The sequence below is a fragment of the Raphanus sativus genome, chromosome 8, assembly GCF_000801105.2.
Source record: "Raphanus sativus cultivar WK10039 chromosome 8, ASM80110v3, whole genome shotgun sequence".
In the NCBI taxonomy this organism is placed as follows: domain Eukaryota; kingdom Viridiplantae; phylum Streptophyta; class Magnoliopsida; order Brassicales; family Brassicaceae; genus Raphanus; species Raphanus sativus.
Genome location: NC_079518.1, coordinates 8,172,730 through 8,186,873, shown reverse-complemented (window position 1 = coordinate 8,186,873; position 14,144 = coordinate 8,172,730). Strand labels below are relative to the sequence as shown.

General features: G+C 37.8%; 3 protein-coding genes and 1 pseudogene across 3 annotated transcripts; 1 reads left to right on the top strand and 3 right to left on the bottom strand.

Annotated features, from left to right (window-relative positions):
* Nucleotides 1-603: 603 nt before the first annotated feature.
* LOC108821539 (protein indeterminate-domain 6, chloroplastic-like) lies at nt 604-2,538 on the bottom strand (annotated as a pseudogene).
* Nucleotides 2,539-5,917: 3,379 nt separating this feature from the next.
* LOC108819029 (tetraketide alpha-pyrone reductase 1) lies at nt 5,918-7,489 on the top strand. Its single transcript, XM_018592013.2, has 6 exons — nt 5,918-6,076; nt 6,168-6,337; nt 6,425-6,613; nt 6,709-6,871; nt 6,945-7,137; nt 7,226-7,489. Exons 1-6 carry the CDS (start codon nt 5,959-5,961, stop codon nt 7,371-7,373), a joined length of 981 nt encoding a protein of 326 aa, XP_018447515.2. The 5' UTR covers nt 5,918-5,958; the 3' UTR covers nt 7,374-7,489.
* On the bottom strand, nt 7,448-10,347 carry LOC108819028 (CMP-sialic acid transporter 4). The gene is made up of 15 exons (XM_018592012.2): nt 10,222-10,347; nt 10,071-10,125; nt 9,925-9,997; nt 9,727-9,838; nt 9,510-9,589; nt 9,181-9,256; nt 8,971-9,071; nt 8,773-8,844; nt 8,607-8,655; nt 8,473-8,514; nt 8,249-8,370; nt 8,093-8,152; nt 7,949-7,997; nt 7,774-7,868; nt 7,448-7,676 (listed from the first exon to the last, which is right to left on the bottom strand). The coding sequence occupies exons 1-15, from the start codon at nt 10,252-10,254 to the stop codon at nt 7,628-7,630; spliced, it is 1,068 nt and encodes a 355-aa protein (XP_018447514.2). The 5' UTR covers nt 10,255-10,347; the 3' UTR covers nt 7,448-7,627.
* Nucleotides 10,348-11,453: 1,106 nt separating this feature from the next.
* On the bottom strand, nt 11,454-13,170 carry LOC108819185 (uncharacterized). The gene is made up of 3 exons (XM_018592180.2): nt 12,702-13,170; nt 12,463-12,592; nt 11,454-11,906 (listed from the first exon to the last, which is right to left on the bottom strand). The coding sequence occupies exons 1-3, from the start codon at nt 13,128-13,130 to the stop codon at nt 11,647-11,649; spliced, it is 819 nt and encodes a 272-aa protein (XP_018447682.2). The 5' UTR covers nt 13,131-13,170; the 3' UTR covers nt 11,454-11,646.
* Between the last annotated feature and the right edge of the window lie 974 nt (nt 13,171-14,144).

Genomic DNA, 14,144 nt, shown 5'->3' with positions numbered 1-14,144 from the left:
ATAACCACATGACAAATCCATTTTGATTAGGGATTTAGGATTGTAAAATTTGATTAAACCAAATAAATGGACCTAAACCAAAATAAATAAGCTGACTTGTAGTGTGGGAGCTTGAGCCACGTTAGATTTATGATCCCAAACTATATAAACCACCGTCACTTGCCAGGTTCCTCTCTTGCGTCAATTCTCCATCCTTAATTTATCCCCTTGGTATTAAAGTAAGAGCATTTGTAGAGAATAGAATTAGAGACTAACCTTATATTCATGTCTTAATATTAATAATGACATTTCCTAAATAACAATATTTATGAAAAATATAATATATGTTTAGATGTACCAACCGATTTTTTAAATATTATAATAATTATTTTAGTGATGACACGTAACACAGATCATTATTTTTCAAATATTATACAGGGATAGTTTTTTGTGCTAAGTTTAAATTAATTCACATGATACATATGACTGAATATGCTAACAGATTATATATGTATATAATGTTGCAGTCATGGAATTATATTAAAATTCATATCTTAAGAAGATCAAATAATATAGTTACTCTTCAATGAAATGTATATAATATATATAAGGAACTCTGTTTCAAGATTCCCATTACATCATTAGAAACAACTTAAAGAAATACTTATAGATAGTTTTTTTTTTAACTTTACTTATAGATAGTTAAATAGGCTTAAAAATAAAATCTCCAAGGAACCCAGCAAGATAATAGGAGGTGTACGATCTTCTCAAACATTTCCGAATGGATTATTTGGATCTGGAAACTTCATGTTAACGTCCAAAGGAGGTCCATTACGACCACCACGACTATTAACGCCAAGAAAGTCCAATGTCTGCCTACCACTGCCTCCCATGCTTAAATTGTTCCCGAAACGATGGTCGAAAATGCTGGTACCGTACCGGGCTTGATGATCACTTGTCGCAGCTAGAGAGTTCATTTGACCTTGAAAGTTTCCATTACCACTGCCTCCAAAGTTATTAGCGGCCACACTTGACCCTCTAGGCAGAGCAGAAGGAACGTTGTTGTCAGCATGGTTGAAAAGAGAAAGAACACCTGTCTGATCGGAGAGGTCGTTAGTGTTGTCTTGAAAGTATCTTGGATTGAACAAGTTGTTATTGTTGTTGCTGTTCATCAGACCGTGCTGGTTCATGAGATTCTGATCGTTCAGTGCCAACATTCCTTGGTTCGAAGGGTATCGCATGGAGAAATTAGTAGGACCATGGTTAGGGTTTGTGGGCTGAGGGCCAAAGTCTTCATATGTTTGGGGCGATGAACGGTTCAGATTGTAACCTGCAGCTAGAGGGGCAAAACCAGTGTTTGAGTTGTTACCAAAATGGTTGTGAGTGAGAGCAGGAGAAGCACCGCCGTAAAAGCCATGTCTGCCACCACTTCCACCAGCGGCTGCTGCCATTTCCGTAAAGTTCACGATAGGGTTTCTTGCTGGCTCTTCTAGTAATGCACAAAAATCCCTATGCGTGTCATAACTGTCTTTTCTGCAATAACACCCCAAAAACATATATTTAATTAGATTAGCTCAATATTATCAATTCACCTAAAAATAATTATTGAAAGGAATAAAAAAATAAGATATATAGTTTACCTAGAGAATTTGGTACCACAAACACATCGATACTCTTTGGTACCACAAATCTTAGAGTGAGCTTTGTAATCAGATTCAACAGCGTAACACCTCGGGCATTTATCGCATTTAAACTTCTTCTCACCGTGCTTCCGGCTATAATGCTTCTTGATTCCTGTGAGGTCTCCGAGAGCACGGGACGGATCATGGTAGACGCACGTGGGCTCCGGACAAACATACACCTTCCTCCTTACCTCTTCGTCAGAATTTTGTTTCAAGGTATATGAAAGGCCGTGTCCTCTCCTGTGAAGCTGGAGATTCTGTTCTCTTTGAAACCCTTTGTTGCATACTTCACAGATAAACCTGTACGTAGCCATTATCTCCTCTGGAGACAAGGCTATCACTTCAGCATCTGAACCTAATGAATCACCACAACAAAACCCATTAGGCAGAGACAATGATATAAAATAAGTAATTGAATAGACTAATCTTCTTGTTTAAAAAAAAACCTTCTTGTTAAAAATGTTGATTAGAGCAGAATAAAATCGAATAATATAAAATATAATCTGGTCAAATGATGATAATATTAATACTGATATTATAAAAATAATGAATTAAGTTAAAGGTTATTTGGAACACTTCATTTATAACAACATATGATAACAAGAGGTCAAGGTTATTTGGAACACTTCATTTATAACAGCATATGATAACAAAAAGGCACTTACTTGGGTTTCCTGGTTTGTTTCTTTGTCTCCTGGGTGGTGGAGAAACGGAGTTGCGTTGTTGATTCATTGCCATCGCCGTCTCTTCACGGTTAAAGTTGTTTGCTCCGGTGGCTAAGAGGGGGAAAGACAGAGAGGAGGATGATGAAATTGTGTTGTTGTGCGATGAAGACATCTTCTCAGGGTTTGCTTTTGCTTATTCTACAAAGATCCATTAGTAAAATAATTTGTAAAACAAAAAAAAAAGGTAGAAATGAAACATGATTCAGAATAAAACGAAAGCAAATATTTAGAAGAGCAGGAAAAAGCCACAGAAATTGACAACATGAAAAGGAAAAAAAGCCACTAGATGACATTTACGAGTAGAACAAATATAAATCCAAAGAGTTAGATTTCATTTGCAACTTTTTGAAAGAAGACATATAATAAAGTTGTTTTCTATTGTACTAATAGACTAATAGTTTTGAGATGCAAAGAAAGAAACCAAGAAGAAAAGATCAGTAAATAGCTAAAGTTCAGAGACAAACAAAGAAACCAAGTAGATGATGATGATAAATGTTTGAGGGTGAAGAAGAAGAAGCCTTAGGAAAATTATAATTATAAGTATATAAATCCACACCTCAACAATCCTATATCTATCTTTCCCTGTTGCTCTGCTCTTTAATAATTAGAAGTGAGTCTTGTAATATCTCAATTTATATAGCCATATCTAGTCAATTTCACCTTTTCCTAAAAAAAAGATTTTTTTAGTACATTAATTAATTTTTCAATACGTTTCAACTCTGTAACCGTTTGGTGATTAATTATTGAAAATTAGTTTTAGATATTGAAATCACTGTTCAAACTTATACATTTGTAATTTTGACCATTATTAATTAGCTATTGTAAGTATATGACATATTAATTAGCTATTGACATATTAAAATTATTTATTTTATTTTTAAAATATTTTAATTTTACGCATTTAACTTTTTTGGTCATAAAATGAAAAATAATATATATTTTGTCTAAATTATTATAAAATCGTATTAAAATTCACTTAATTTTCATAGAAGTATATTATCAATTTTTCAAATTATAATTTCAAAAGAATTTGTTTAAAATATTGGTTAATTATAATTTATAAACCATTTAAAAAGAAGTTTATTGTATAAGTTTTCTTAAGAAAATTATTCCACTTCATTTAAATCGTATCTCTTTGTTTTTAAACAACCAAAACTTTTTTTTCTGATTTATTATTAAAAAAAACCCCTAAACCTATTACAAGATCCAATCCAACTGGGCCACAAAGAAATTTAACAAGAAAACGGGCCAAGAGGCCGAAAATAAAAACTACTTATCAACCACCCTTCACTTGGTGCTCAATCACACACCTGCAGCAGAAACTACTCAGCAAAATAAAGCAACCACACCGCAAGCACTGATAATTGCCATGGTTCCAAGACCTGTCTGCGCGCAACTGGATCCAACCTCAACCTGTTAAGTTGTTTTACCTCAGCGATAATAGCCCTCGCAGACTTTTCCACCAAAGTGTGCACTCTCCCATTCATTTCCTTCCAAATTAGGTATAACACTGCTTGAGAAAGATAAGTCTGACTATCAAGGCAACGTTGGTGTCCCTTGAAGGAGCTGTCAACCATCTCAAGATCGCTTCAAACCCTTGAGGAGGGGAGAGATGCAATCGAGAAACGAAAAAAGACCAGACATGGGCGCTATAAGCACACTCAAAAAGCAAATGATTCCTTGATTCTTGATGTGTAGAGCACAAGACACAATTAGCAGGAACCGTTAGACCCCAGCTTCTCAGTCTATCTCTCGTAACCATTCGATCTCTAACAGCGATCCAGGTAATAAAAGCGTGTTTAAGAATTCTCCCAGTAAACCAGACCGCTTTATGCCAAAAGACAACCGTCGGGTAGTGATGGAACGCTCTCCAAGTCGCACTGGCCGAGAAACTCCCATCTCCTCTTCCAAGTTCTGGAAACCAAACAAAAGTATCATCGACTTCAGAGTTTATAACTTCTTGTGCATTCGGAAGATAGGCTCGCAGCAAGGTTATCGTAGGGCTTCTACTACGACTGCGATCCAACCACCACCCTTCTCTATTCAGCGCTTCCGAGACGACCGCATCAATGTGGATGCCTGTGACCAGAGGACCTCTTTCCCCTACCAGCTCAATTAGGGGACCAAAGGAAGTCCAGTTGTCATGCCAAAAGGTAGCAATTATGCCAGACCCGATCTGACAATGGACCATCGGTCTTGCTAACGCCCGCAAGTGACATATCGCTCTCCAAATCCAACTGCCTCTCCTAGCAGGATTCAAAATCCAAAAGTTCTCATTCCCACAATCAGGTTCCTCCTCACCCACGAAACAGCCAAATCAGTTTCAGCGCCATAACTCTATTCCAATCAGCTAATCTTTTCAAACCAAGACCACTAGCCTCCTTTGGTGTACAAACTGAGTCCCAGGATACCTTGGTTCCTCTAGCTGAATTAGGGGCGCCATTCCAAAGAAAGGCTCCACACATCCGCTCTAATATATCCACACACTCAGCCAGAATGATGAACATAGAAGCCCAGAATGATATGGTCGAGTAGATAACTGCCTGGATCAACTGAAAACGGCCTGCAAATGATAAGTGCTTCACAGTCCACGATGAAAAGCGAGCTGCAATTTTATCAATCAGCGGTTGGAAATCAGTACGAGTCATCTTTTTTAGAGAAAGAGGGACACCCAAATAGCAAAGAGGGAGAGCTCCCTGAGCGATACCCAACTCGGTTGCTATTTCCCGACATCGATCTGTATTACCCCATCAAACAAGAGCTCCGATTTATGTCGGTTTATCTTCAGCCCCGAAATTAAACAACCAAAACATTCATTGCTTCTTGTATCTTTCTACCTTGAAGGTTATACTTTAAATAAAAAATATTACTAATTTTATTCAATCATATAAAGTGTCATACTTTAACTATTCAAAATGTATATGATTTGATATAATTTGTTAAAGATGATTAAAAATGTGTGATACATGTTTTAAATACTGCACAAATTGTTTAATTGGCATAACTGAGTTTTATCTAAAATAATCTAATTAAACTTTAAAAACTATCTTTGGCATTAAGATATGATGATTAACAAGAAAAATAAAAATAAAAGACCAGTTTGACCAAAATAGTATATTATAATTTTGATTGAATCTATACTATTATTTGAGAAGTTAATTTTGCTGATTTGTCAACTTCTCTATGATTTTTGGTAATTTTGTTTATTTGCCACGTTTTTATTAGATTTTACATAGGTCACTAATTTATTATTGGCTACTGCAGCATGTTTAGAAGTTCATCTTCTTCACCTGTTGGTTGAAATGGCGGAAGCTCCATTATACCGCTTAAGGTGTTAAAGCAAACCAAAGGGACAGACATGGAACAGGGAGAACTTGTTTCATAAAGAAAATGGTATTTAGGCCATTGTGGTGGTTCAACAACCGTCATAAAAACCATCTTTATGTGATAAATAAGCAACCCCCCCCCCGCCCCACCCCCCACATGAGTTGAATGATTTACCTAATCCCTACTTACCTCTACCATGGTATTGCTATATAACTAGTATGGTGTGATTCCATCGTTATCGGAGAATGGATCAAACCAAAGGAAAAGTTTGTGTGACTGGAGCTTCAGGATTCTTAGCTTCTTGGCTTGTGAAGAGGCTTCTCCTTGAGGGGTATGAAGTTACAGGAACAGTCAGAGATCCAGGTTTCTCTCTATCCCATCTTGTCATTGCTTTAAAATGGTAATAAGCTTAGCCAACAGTGAGATTCTCAGTTAAGTCTTCTTGTTTCCACAGGGAATGGGAAGAAGCTTGCACACCTTTGGAAACTGGAAGGGGCAAAGGAGAGACTAAGGTTGGTGAAGGCTGATTTAATGGAAGATGGAAGTTTTGATAACGCTATAATGGGATGCCAAGGAGTTTTCCATACTGCTTCTCCTGTTCTCAAACCTACCTCTAATCCAGAGGCATGATTCCCACTATAACTTATTTTCCTTCTGGTTACACAGTATGCTTTGTGTAACATTTTAACATATTGTGATCTGATCATATAGGAGGAGATTTTGAAACCAGCTATAGAGGGCACACTGAATGTACTGAGATCATGCGGGAAGAATCAGTCTTTGAAGCGTGTAGTTCTCACCTCATCCTCTTCAACAGTCAGGATCAGAGATGATTTTGATCCTAACATCCCTCTTGATGAATCAGTTTGGACCTCTGTTGAACTTTGCAAGCGTTTCCAGGTATAATCACTTGAATAGCCTATTTTGCTCAACACAAGAATCATTTAATAAGCTAACAGTTTGTGGGATGCGACATGGTAAAATAAAACAAAAAGGTGTGGTATGCTTTATCAAAGACATTAGCCGAACAAGCTGCATGGAAATACTGTGAAGAGAATGGTCTTGACCTTGTAACTGTTCTACCATCCTTCCTCATCGGACCAAGCCTGCCTCCTGATCTGTGCTCTACAGCATCCGATGTCCTCGGGTTGTTGAAAGGTACTGTACTCTCTTGGCAACATCACCAGAATAGTAGCAGATACTTATAACTTGTTATAATTCAACACAACAGGAGAAACAGAGAAGTTCCAGTGGCATGGACAGATGGGGTATGTTCATATCGATGATGTGGCAAGAACCCACATTCTTGTTTTCGAACGCGAAGCAGCTCACGGAAGATACATTTGCAGCTCTAAAGTTGTCTCTCTAGAGGAACTGGTTTCCTTCTTATCCACACGTTACCCATCACTCCCTATCCCCAAGAGGTTTGAGACACTGATCTTTAAACCCTTTTCTCAAAACCTTACTATCCTCGAATGCAATGAAATAATCTTATCTGTGAAAAATATTCAGGTTTGAGGAACTATATAGGCTGCATTACAACTTGGACACTTCGAAGATAAAGAGTCTTGGGCTCGAGTTCAAGTCCCTTGAAGAGATGTTTGATGACTGCATTGCCTCACTTGTGGAGCAAGGCTATTTATCTCATGTAGTTTCTTAACTCTTTAGAGTCGAGAACAAGTTATGTTGATTAACAATAAACCAGTATAAGTGGAAAACGTGTAGACAAAGGTAAAGAATGAATTATCTTATATATAAAATGCAATGTTTCAACAATATAGTTTCACTTTCAGACAGTAATGTATATCAAATATACACGAAATACAAAATCGCAATTGTTCAAAAGTTTATCCCCCTGTGCTAGAATAGTGGTGGATCTTTGTTGTCAGACAAAGTTCAGAGATCTTTCTTTTACTATCGTAGCTTCCCGGCTGAGTGCAAATATACTGAAACAGAGACAACCCTGCAAAGAAGCACAGTAATGCATCCGCTCTTAGGTCCATAAATGTTGACTACTTTTGATATGAAAAGTTGAGAAGAGGCAAATGTGGTTAACTTACGTTGAGCCCAAAAAGAAGGCAAGTGAGAGATGAAAATTGAAGAGGAATACAGAGACAACCGCCGTGAGAAGCATTGCCACTGATGTTGAATACACCTGCATAACGATTGATAAAGTTAAACCCCGTCTGCGATGACTAGTTAAGGGGAATCTGATGGAGAATGTATGTTTACTACCTTTACGATATTGTCTGCATATTTCATCACCATTGACACAGCAATGCCACTGCAAAAAGAAAAACAGGAGAACAATGATGTTTTAACTTCACTAACTGAAAGTAGAGTTAAGAGAAGAGTCTAGCCTCTAAAGTAAGCTTTTACCTGAGAGCATGGTTAAGAATCATGAGTACTGTTATGAATGAGTAACCATGGAAGAATCCCCTGGAATTTGAAAACAAGCCCATTCAATACCAGAGTAGATGAACTCGTTTGTAGTCAATATGAAAGGACAAATCAAGAAATAGGATTTAGACTTACTTATTAGCAACGGCATCGAAATCTTGGATCACTATAGCAACAGCATTGAAAGCCATCCCAAAGACATATAGCCAGAAGTTCTGTACATTTATATTCCTTGACGGCCGCTTTTTTATAATAGCCTGCCAATATGGAAACCAAAACCCTCATATAAGCTTTTGGAAATTAAATTGAAGGAAGTAAACGAATGCTAGCTTTGGAGTGAGAGTTCCTGATAAACTCACCTCTGTGTACACTCCGGCGAAACCACTTAAAAGAGCCATAATCTAGAAACAACAATAAACAATCATATTAATTGGTGTGGACGTGGAAGAAGCTTCACAAAGGTATTAGCATGCGAAGGTGAGAAACAACTTACAATTGCCATAATCCAACCGGGAAGAGATGTCTGAAGTACACGATCAGAACTGCAAAAACAATATCCAATATGAGACTGTCATACAACAATCAGTAGAGACTAGACAAGCATCATATGAGTGAATCAATGAAGCTCAAGTTGATAGCTAAGAGCGAAGGAGATTTACTTTGAATTCAACTGAGCAGTGGTGCATCCACAACACAACAGGATGAAGCCCGCCCACTGAATCTCGCTCAACCTGTCAAAGAAGGAAGTAAGCAAACTGAATTAGCAGAGCCTGTTCACACTTGAAATCAAGAAGTTTTGAGTTCCGAACAAGAAGAGAAAGAGTAATGAAATCCATTTGGATGAATAAACAACCTACTTTTTCTTCAGTATAATCCTGTACAAGACACCAGTACTTATGATGTTCAGGTTCTTCAATATCTGATAGCCTGGGGCATCTACGTATGCAAAAATATAATACTGCCACATAAAAAAGGTTACACACCACCTAAGTAGTTAGAAACTGATTAACACAGAAATTACAAAGATTGACCTAAGCCAAAAAAAAAAAACTCAAGAAAGCCCACACCTGTAAGAGATTCTTGAAAAGATACAAAGCTGCAGGAATGGGGAAGACTTTAACTTCGTCATATGTTGTGCTTAACCTGACTCAGAAACATTTATTTCGGTATCAGTAAGGCCAAATCTCAATAAGAAAATCCATGTTCAGTCCTCTAAGGACAGGACCCCACAGGAAGAGAGAGATAATAATACATGATTCTAAGCAACCAAAACCTTTTTTTGTTAAGGAACAGATTTAGAAACTCAGAACATAAAGGAAACTAATTGAAGATGATGCTAGTGGGGGAACCCAATGGTTATTACAAATCGAGTAGCAAGAAGAAGAGAATAGATAACCTATTGTCGTCAGTAACACCATCGTTGTTCCATATTCTTGTCAATGCAAGTAGAGACAACGCACATTTCAGAGTCTCAACCTGATCCCCAAAGATCAAACATCAAATTTTGATTAATGAGCTATTAGTACACAAAGTTGCTAGCTTGTAAAAACACAATGGCATCATCACTCAGTAGAGATATTAACTAGGTGTAACTGTAAGAAAAAAATACTCACCAAGAAGTTGGCGGTGGTAACACTGTACTCATACTTGCCAGCTCGCTTGGACCAAACGATGAGTATGGCTTGAGAACTCGTGAGAATAGTCAGTGCACATGTGACTACACCCCTGCCCCCCTCAACACAATAATCATTTTAATCACAAAAAAAAAAAAAAAAACTTTCCTAGTTTCTCCAAAAAAAAAGAAACTTTACTTTCGTTTCCAGTTTATACGCTCAGTGGATCCACCACTACCAAGAGTAGCCAGAGCAATGTTACTCGCCGCAACTGCCGAATCGAAGCACCAATCAGCATCATACAAAACGAACAAAGAGAAGAAGAGAACGAGAAATAAGCTCACCGGTGTGAGATTTTCCTTTCAAGCTCTCGAGATCAGAAGCGACGTCGTGATCGTCCTGAAACTCAGTGTACATGATTGAGAATTTTAAAAGAGTGTCCAATAAAACCCTAATTGAAAGCAAAAGAAGAGATGAGAAGCACAAGGAAGGAACCTTGTCGTCATCTTTGATTTTGCGATATTCCATTGTTGATTGAAGAAAGCTCTCTGATCTGATCTCTGCTCCCAACAACACTTTAACTCCAGCTTTAAAATAATACAGTATGTAGATAGTATAAACGCCTTATACTCTGCTGCTGGGCTTTAACATTATTGGGCTGCCTTCGTCCAATATATCACAAGTGTTGGGCTTCAAAATTAATGGTTTGTAATGCATTTCGAATTTTGTTAATATAGATATCTGTTGGTCAAAAATATGCGCTCTTCCTGATTAAAGTCAGATGTGTAAAAAGTAGATAATCTCATCAGTTTTGAATGGTCAAACCGAGAGAACGAATCGATGGAAAACAAAGAAGCAGCATAAATAAGTAGTTCAGTGTTCACCTCGTTAAAACGATTGTTGAACTCTGAATTTTTGAAACTGCAAAACCAAAAATTGCATATAAACAATTAACTCTTTTTTTTTTGTTTCACCTCTTCTTGTGTCAAGGAAATCTTTCTTCATATCAATCTCTTCGATACCATATTTTAGGTATGAGTGTTTAGATCTTCGGGTCAGGTTCAGGTCGATTCCTTTCGGGTCTTAGAAGCATGGTCAACACCCGTGGCTGCCTTCTGTACAGATATTAGTTGTCCCAAACTGGCCTTGTCCTAGTTTGCGGCTCAGCGTGTAGAGATCACTAATGTTTGGTGTCTTATGACCAAGAACATAGTTAAGCTTGACTGTCCATGTTACTCATGATTTGAGCTACAATTTTCAAAACTATAAAAAAATAGTTTTATTCGAACGAGATTCAAGTAGAATAATATATAGTTTTGTCTGCTCAGAGACTGGTCGGAGAATTAGATTCGTTGGATGATATGAGAGTGTTGTGTTTTAGTTTACGGCGACGAATGTGTGAAGAGAGTTTTTCGACTCTTAAAGTGCTCAACAGCTACTTTTCTCTGATCCTCTACGTTGTTTCCTTTCCTCTCACCTTCTTTCTTGGCTTTGTATTATCAAACACAAGCTCCTCTTTTATTACTAACTTTGGTAGATAAGAACATTCAATTTTTGTTGATCAACCATTGACAAAGCTCCATGGAAAGCTATAAGCAACAGGTTTGGAGAATATAGAGAGTATGAATTTGAGTACTGAGATTGTTACAATAAAGCTACTTGCATCAGTTGCAAGCTCCAATGATGATGAACAATATTTTCAAGAAATCTGTTAAATCTTATTTAAGGACTGTTCCATGAAAAATTGCATTGTTGAATCAAGACAGAATATTCCACCAGAATCTAGAGCTCTCCGGCAACACTAACAACAACACACAAAAAAAACCTTCATGCTAAAAGGATCACAAGTTCTAAGAAGATTGATCCATAAAATTTTCATCAACATTAGGTTTGCACCGGTTAATATGACTAACCACCGGTTTATTTCTTTGCTTGGTCTTTCTTTGGCTGGTCCTTCTTTTGCTGGTCCTTTTGCTGGTCACTGACACGTCCTCCGGCGATCTTAACAATTGGTTCGTCTTTGGGCCTTATTAGCTTTAGCGCCGGGTGAACCTTGAGGTCTCCCGCTACTAGCTTTTGTCCAACGTCGAGTAGACTGAGATCTACTTCTATATATGGAGGGATGATCTCTGCCGGACATAGGAACTTCACCGTTCTTTTGATCGTATTCAGAGATGCTCCTGTAGAAAAATCAAGAAAATGGTTATCAATCTTGAAAGATCTTTAAAAATTCGGTTGATACTAATAAGGGGCGAAACTTAAAGATCCCAGAAAAGGGTAACTAGACTGAGATACAAGCCACTTAACAAAGGTTAAGGTCATTTCTATACCATCAAACATATTGTCATTTGAATTGATGATTACTTGTCATAGCAAAAGCTTAGCTCACTCTGATCCAAGAACGCAGTATCACTTCCTTCTCTACAGACTTAGAAGCTCAATGAACTTCAATCAAGTCAATTCTAATATGCAGCCTAACTTCTTAAACATCTACTCTACCATGCAGCAATCGTTCTCAGCAACCACAAGTCAAAAACCACATATATGATCACTAAACAGCTTACTCCCCATACACTGAATAAGAATACACAGACAAGAAAGGGTACATAGCACTTTACTTCTCTTCTAAATGTTTGGTCATATTGTAAGTGATTCCAGAACAAGAAAAATCGTCACTCTTGGTCAATCAAATAAAATAAGTACATTTTTAAATCCAGACATCCCATATTATTATACCTTTCTTCAACCCAGGAGAAACATCATCTCCAATAAACACAAGAGGGATATCAACCTTCAACAGAGTACCAGGAGGAGCTCTTATAAACGTCACATTCAGCGGCGCATCACTTCCAGAGTGCAAATGAATCTGAAAAAAAAACAAAAACAAAAACATTTCCAAAGCAGACAGCTTTTATATTAACTCATGACTCATCAATTTGCAAGAGTGAAAGAAAAAAAAAAGGAGGAGACTTTACCGATCTGGGCAAGGCCCTGACTTTCTCAACGACCTCATCGGAACCAATCTCAGACCTAACCTCGACATCGAATAGCCTCGAGAGGAAGAAGGAGTAACCCAGATGAGTCACCAGCTTCCTGATCTGATTCGTCTCAACCGAGACGAGCCTCTTGTTCCCTCCGTGCTGACCATCCTCCTGCTCGAATATGATCGAAGGGACCCGACCCGCTTTACGCTCTTTCGCGGATATGTTCTTACCGGAGTCGGACCGAGGAACGGCTAGGATCGTCTCCGCGTGTTTAGCATCGGGTCGAGGGAACCCGGGGAGGTAGTCTAGTTGGGTATCTAGGGTGTGGTCGAGGGCTAACGCGGAGGTCGCCGCCGGGGAGAATAGCCGGAGGTTTTGTAGGGTTTTGGGTAGTGCGGCGGTTGCACGACGGAGCAACATTTTGTTTGCTTTACCAGGGAGAGAGAGAGAGAGAGTGAGGAGCTGTGTTAGCGAGGTTTCTTTAGTGAAACGCTGTCGTTTTAGGTTTATAATGGGCTTAATTGAAAAGAGTGTGTTGGGCTTGTATATGGGCTTGTACCATAGTTCAATGAGTTTCGAGGGGAAAGCTATACCTATTACCTGATGATGATGCCATGATTGAACGGATATTCCATGAAGATGTTCTTTGAATCTATTGGCCTATGTTGCAAATGACCATTTTATTCTCAATACGTACCAGCCGGTTTTACTCCGTGAACCTAACCCAACCGTTGCAATTTTGTTTGGTTTAGTGATGAGTTACATTTCTTTTCCATTTCATAAATGGAAACCCAATACAAACTATGTATTTAGCTTTGGCTAGGCAGAGAATACGAATGGAGTTTTACGTAATAAAAAGGGAAATGGAAACCAACTGAACCGGCGTGCTCAGTATTGTCGGTACACCTTATGAAACATGTGGTATGCATTTTATTAAGGGTACAATCGTCTGGGACAAAATAATAGTGTTTATCACGATGCTATAAGCTCGTCTTGCTCTCTGACTCTGAGAGAAAAGAAAAACACATTTTGCTCAAGTCTCACAACCTAATTCTTTGTGGTCAAAGGTATCGTTTTTGTTTTTTCTTCTTGTTATTGCATCATTTGACCCTTTTGCCATATATTACGATTTTATCGTTTATATTCTAATTTATAAGTATTTTTGCTTTCTGTTAATAAAAGAAAAACTAAGAAGAAGTCACTCGTACAACTTCTTGAACTCATGATGATCGAGAAAAATGGCGTTTTTACTTCTTTCACTTCATTTCCCATGTGCAAGGTAAGTTTGTCTGCTTTTTCTCAAGTCTCCGTAAATCTATTTAAAAAGTTATTCGATTTGAGCATACTCCGGTATACATTTGCGGTTTAGTTCTGATTTTGGTTTATTATAAGCGTATTATGGCATCAATAACCATTTAGAATTGGCCCGTATGA

Coding starts and splice junctions, on each gene's coding strand:
- LOC108819029 (XM_018592013.2), top strand. CDS start 5,959: ATGGATCAAACCAAAGGAAAAGTTTGTGTGACTGGAGCTTCAGGATTC. Junction 6,077..6,167: donor AGGAACAGTCAGAGATCCAG/GTTTCTCTCTAT, acceptor TTGTTTCCACAG/GGAATGGGAAGAAGCTTGCA. Junction 7,138..7,225: donor TCACTCCCTATCCCCAAGAG/GTTTGAGACACT, acceptor AAAAATATTCAG/GTTTGAGGAACTATATAGGC.
- LOC108819028 (XM_018592012.2), bottom strand. CDS start 10,254: ATGGAATATCGCAAAATCAAAGATGACGACAAG. Junction 8,845..8,970: donor AGGATTATACTGAAGAAAAA/GTAGGTTGTTTA, acceptor CTTCTTTGACAG/GTTGAGCGAGATTCAGTGGG. Junction 7,998..8,092: donor ATTCTTAACCATGCTCTCAG/GTAAAAGCTTAC, acceptor TTCTTTTTGCAG/TGGCATTGCTGTGTCAATGG.
- LOC108819185 (XM_018592180.2), bottom strand. CDS start 13,130: ATGTTGCTCCGTCGTGCAACCGCCGCACTACCCAAAACCCTACAAAAC. Junction 12,593..12,701: donor TCAGGGCCTTGCCCAGATCG/GTAAAGTCTCCT, acceptor TTTTTTTTTCAG/ATTCATTTGCACTCTGGAAG. Junction 11,907..12,462: donor TTCTCCTGGGTTGAAGAAAG/GTATAATAATAT, acceptor ATTTTTCTACAG/GAGCATCTCTGAATACGATC.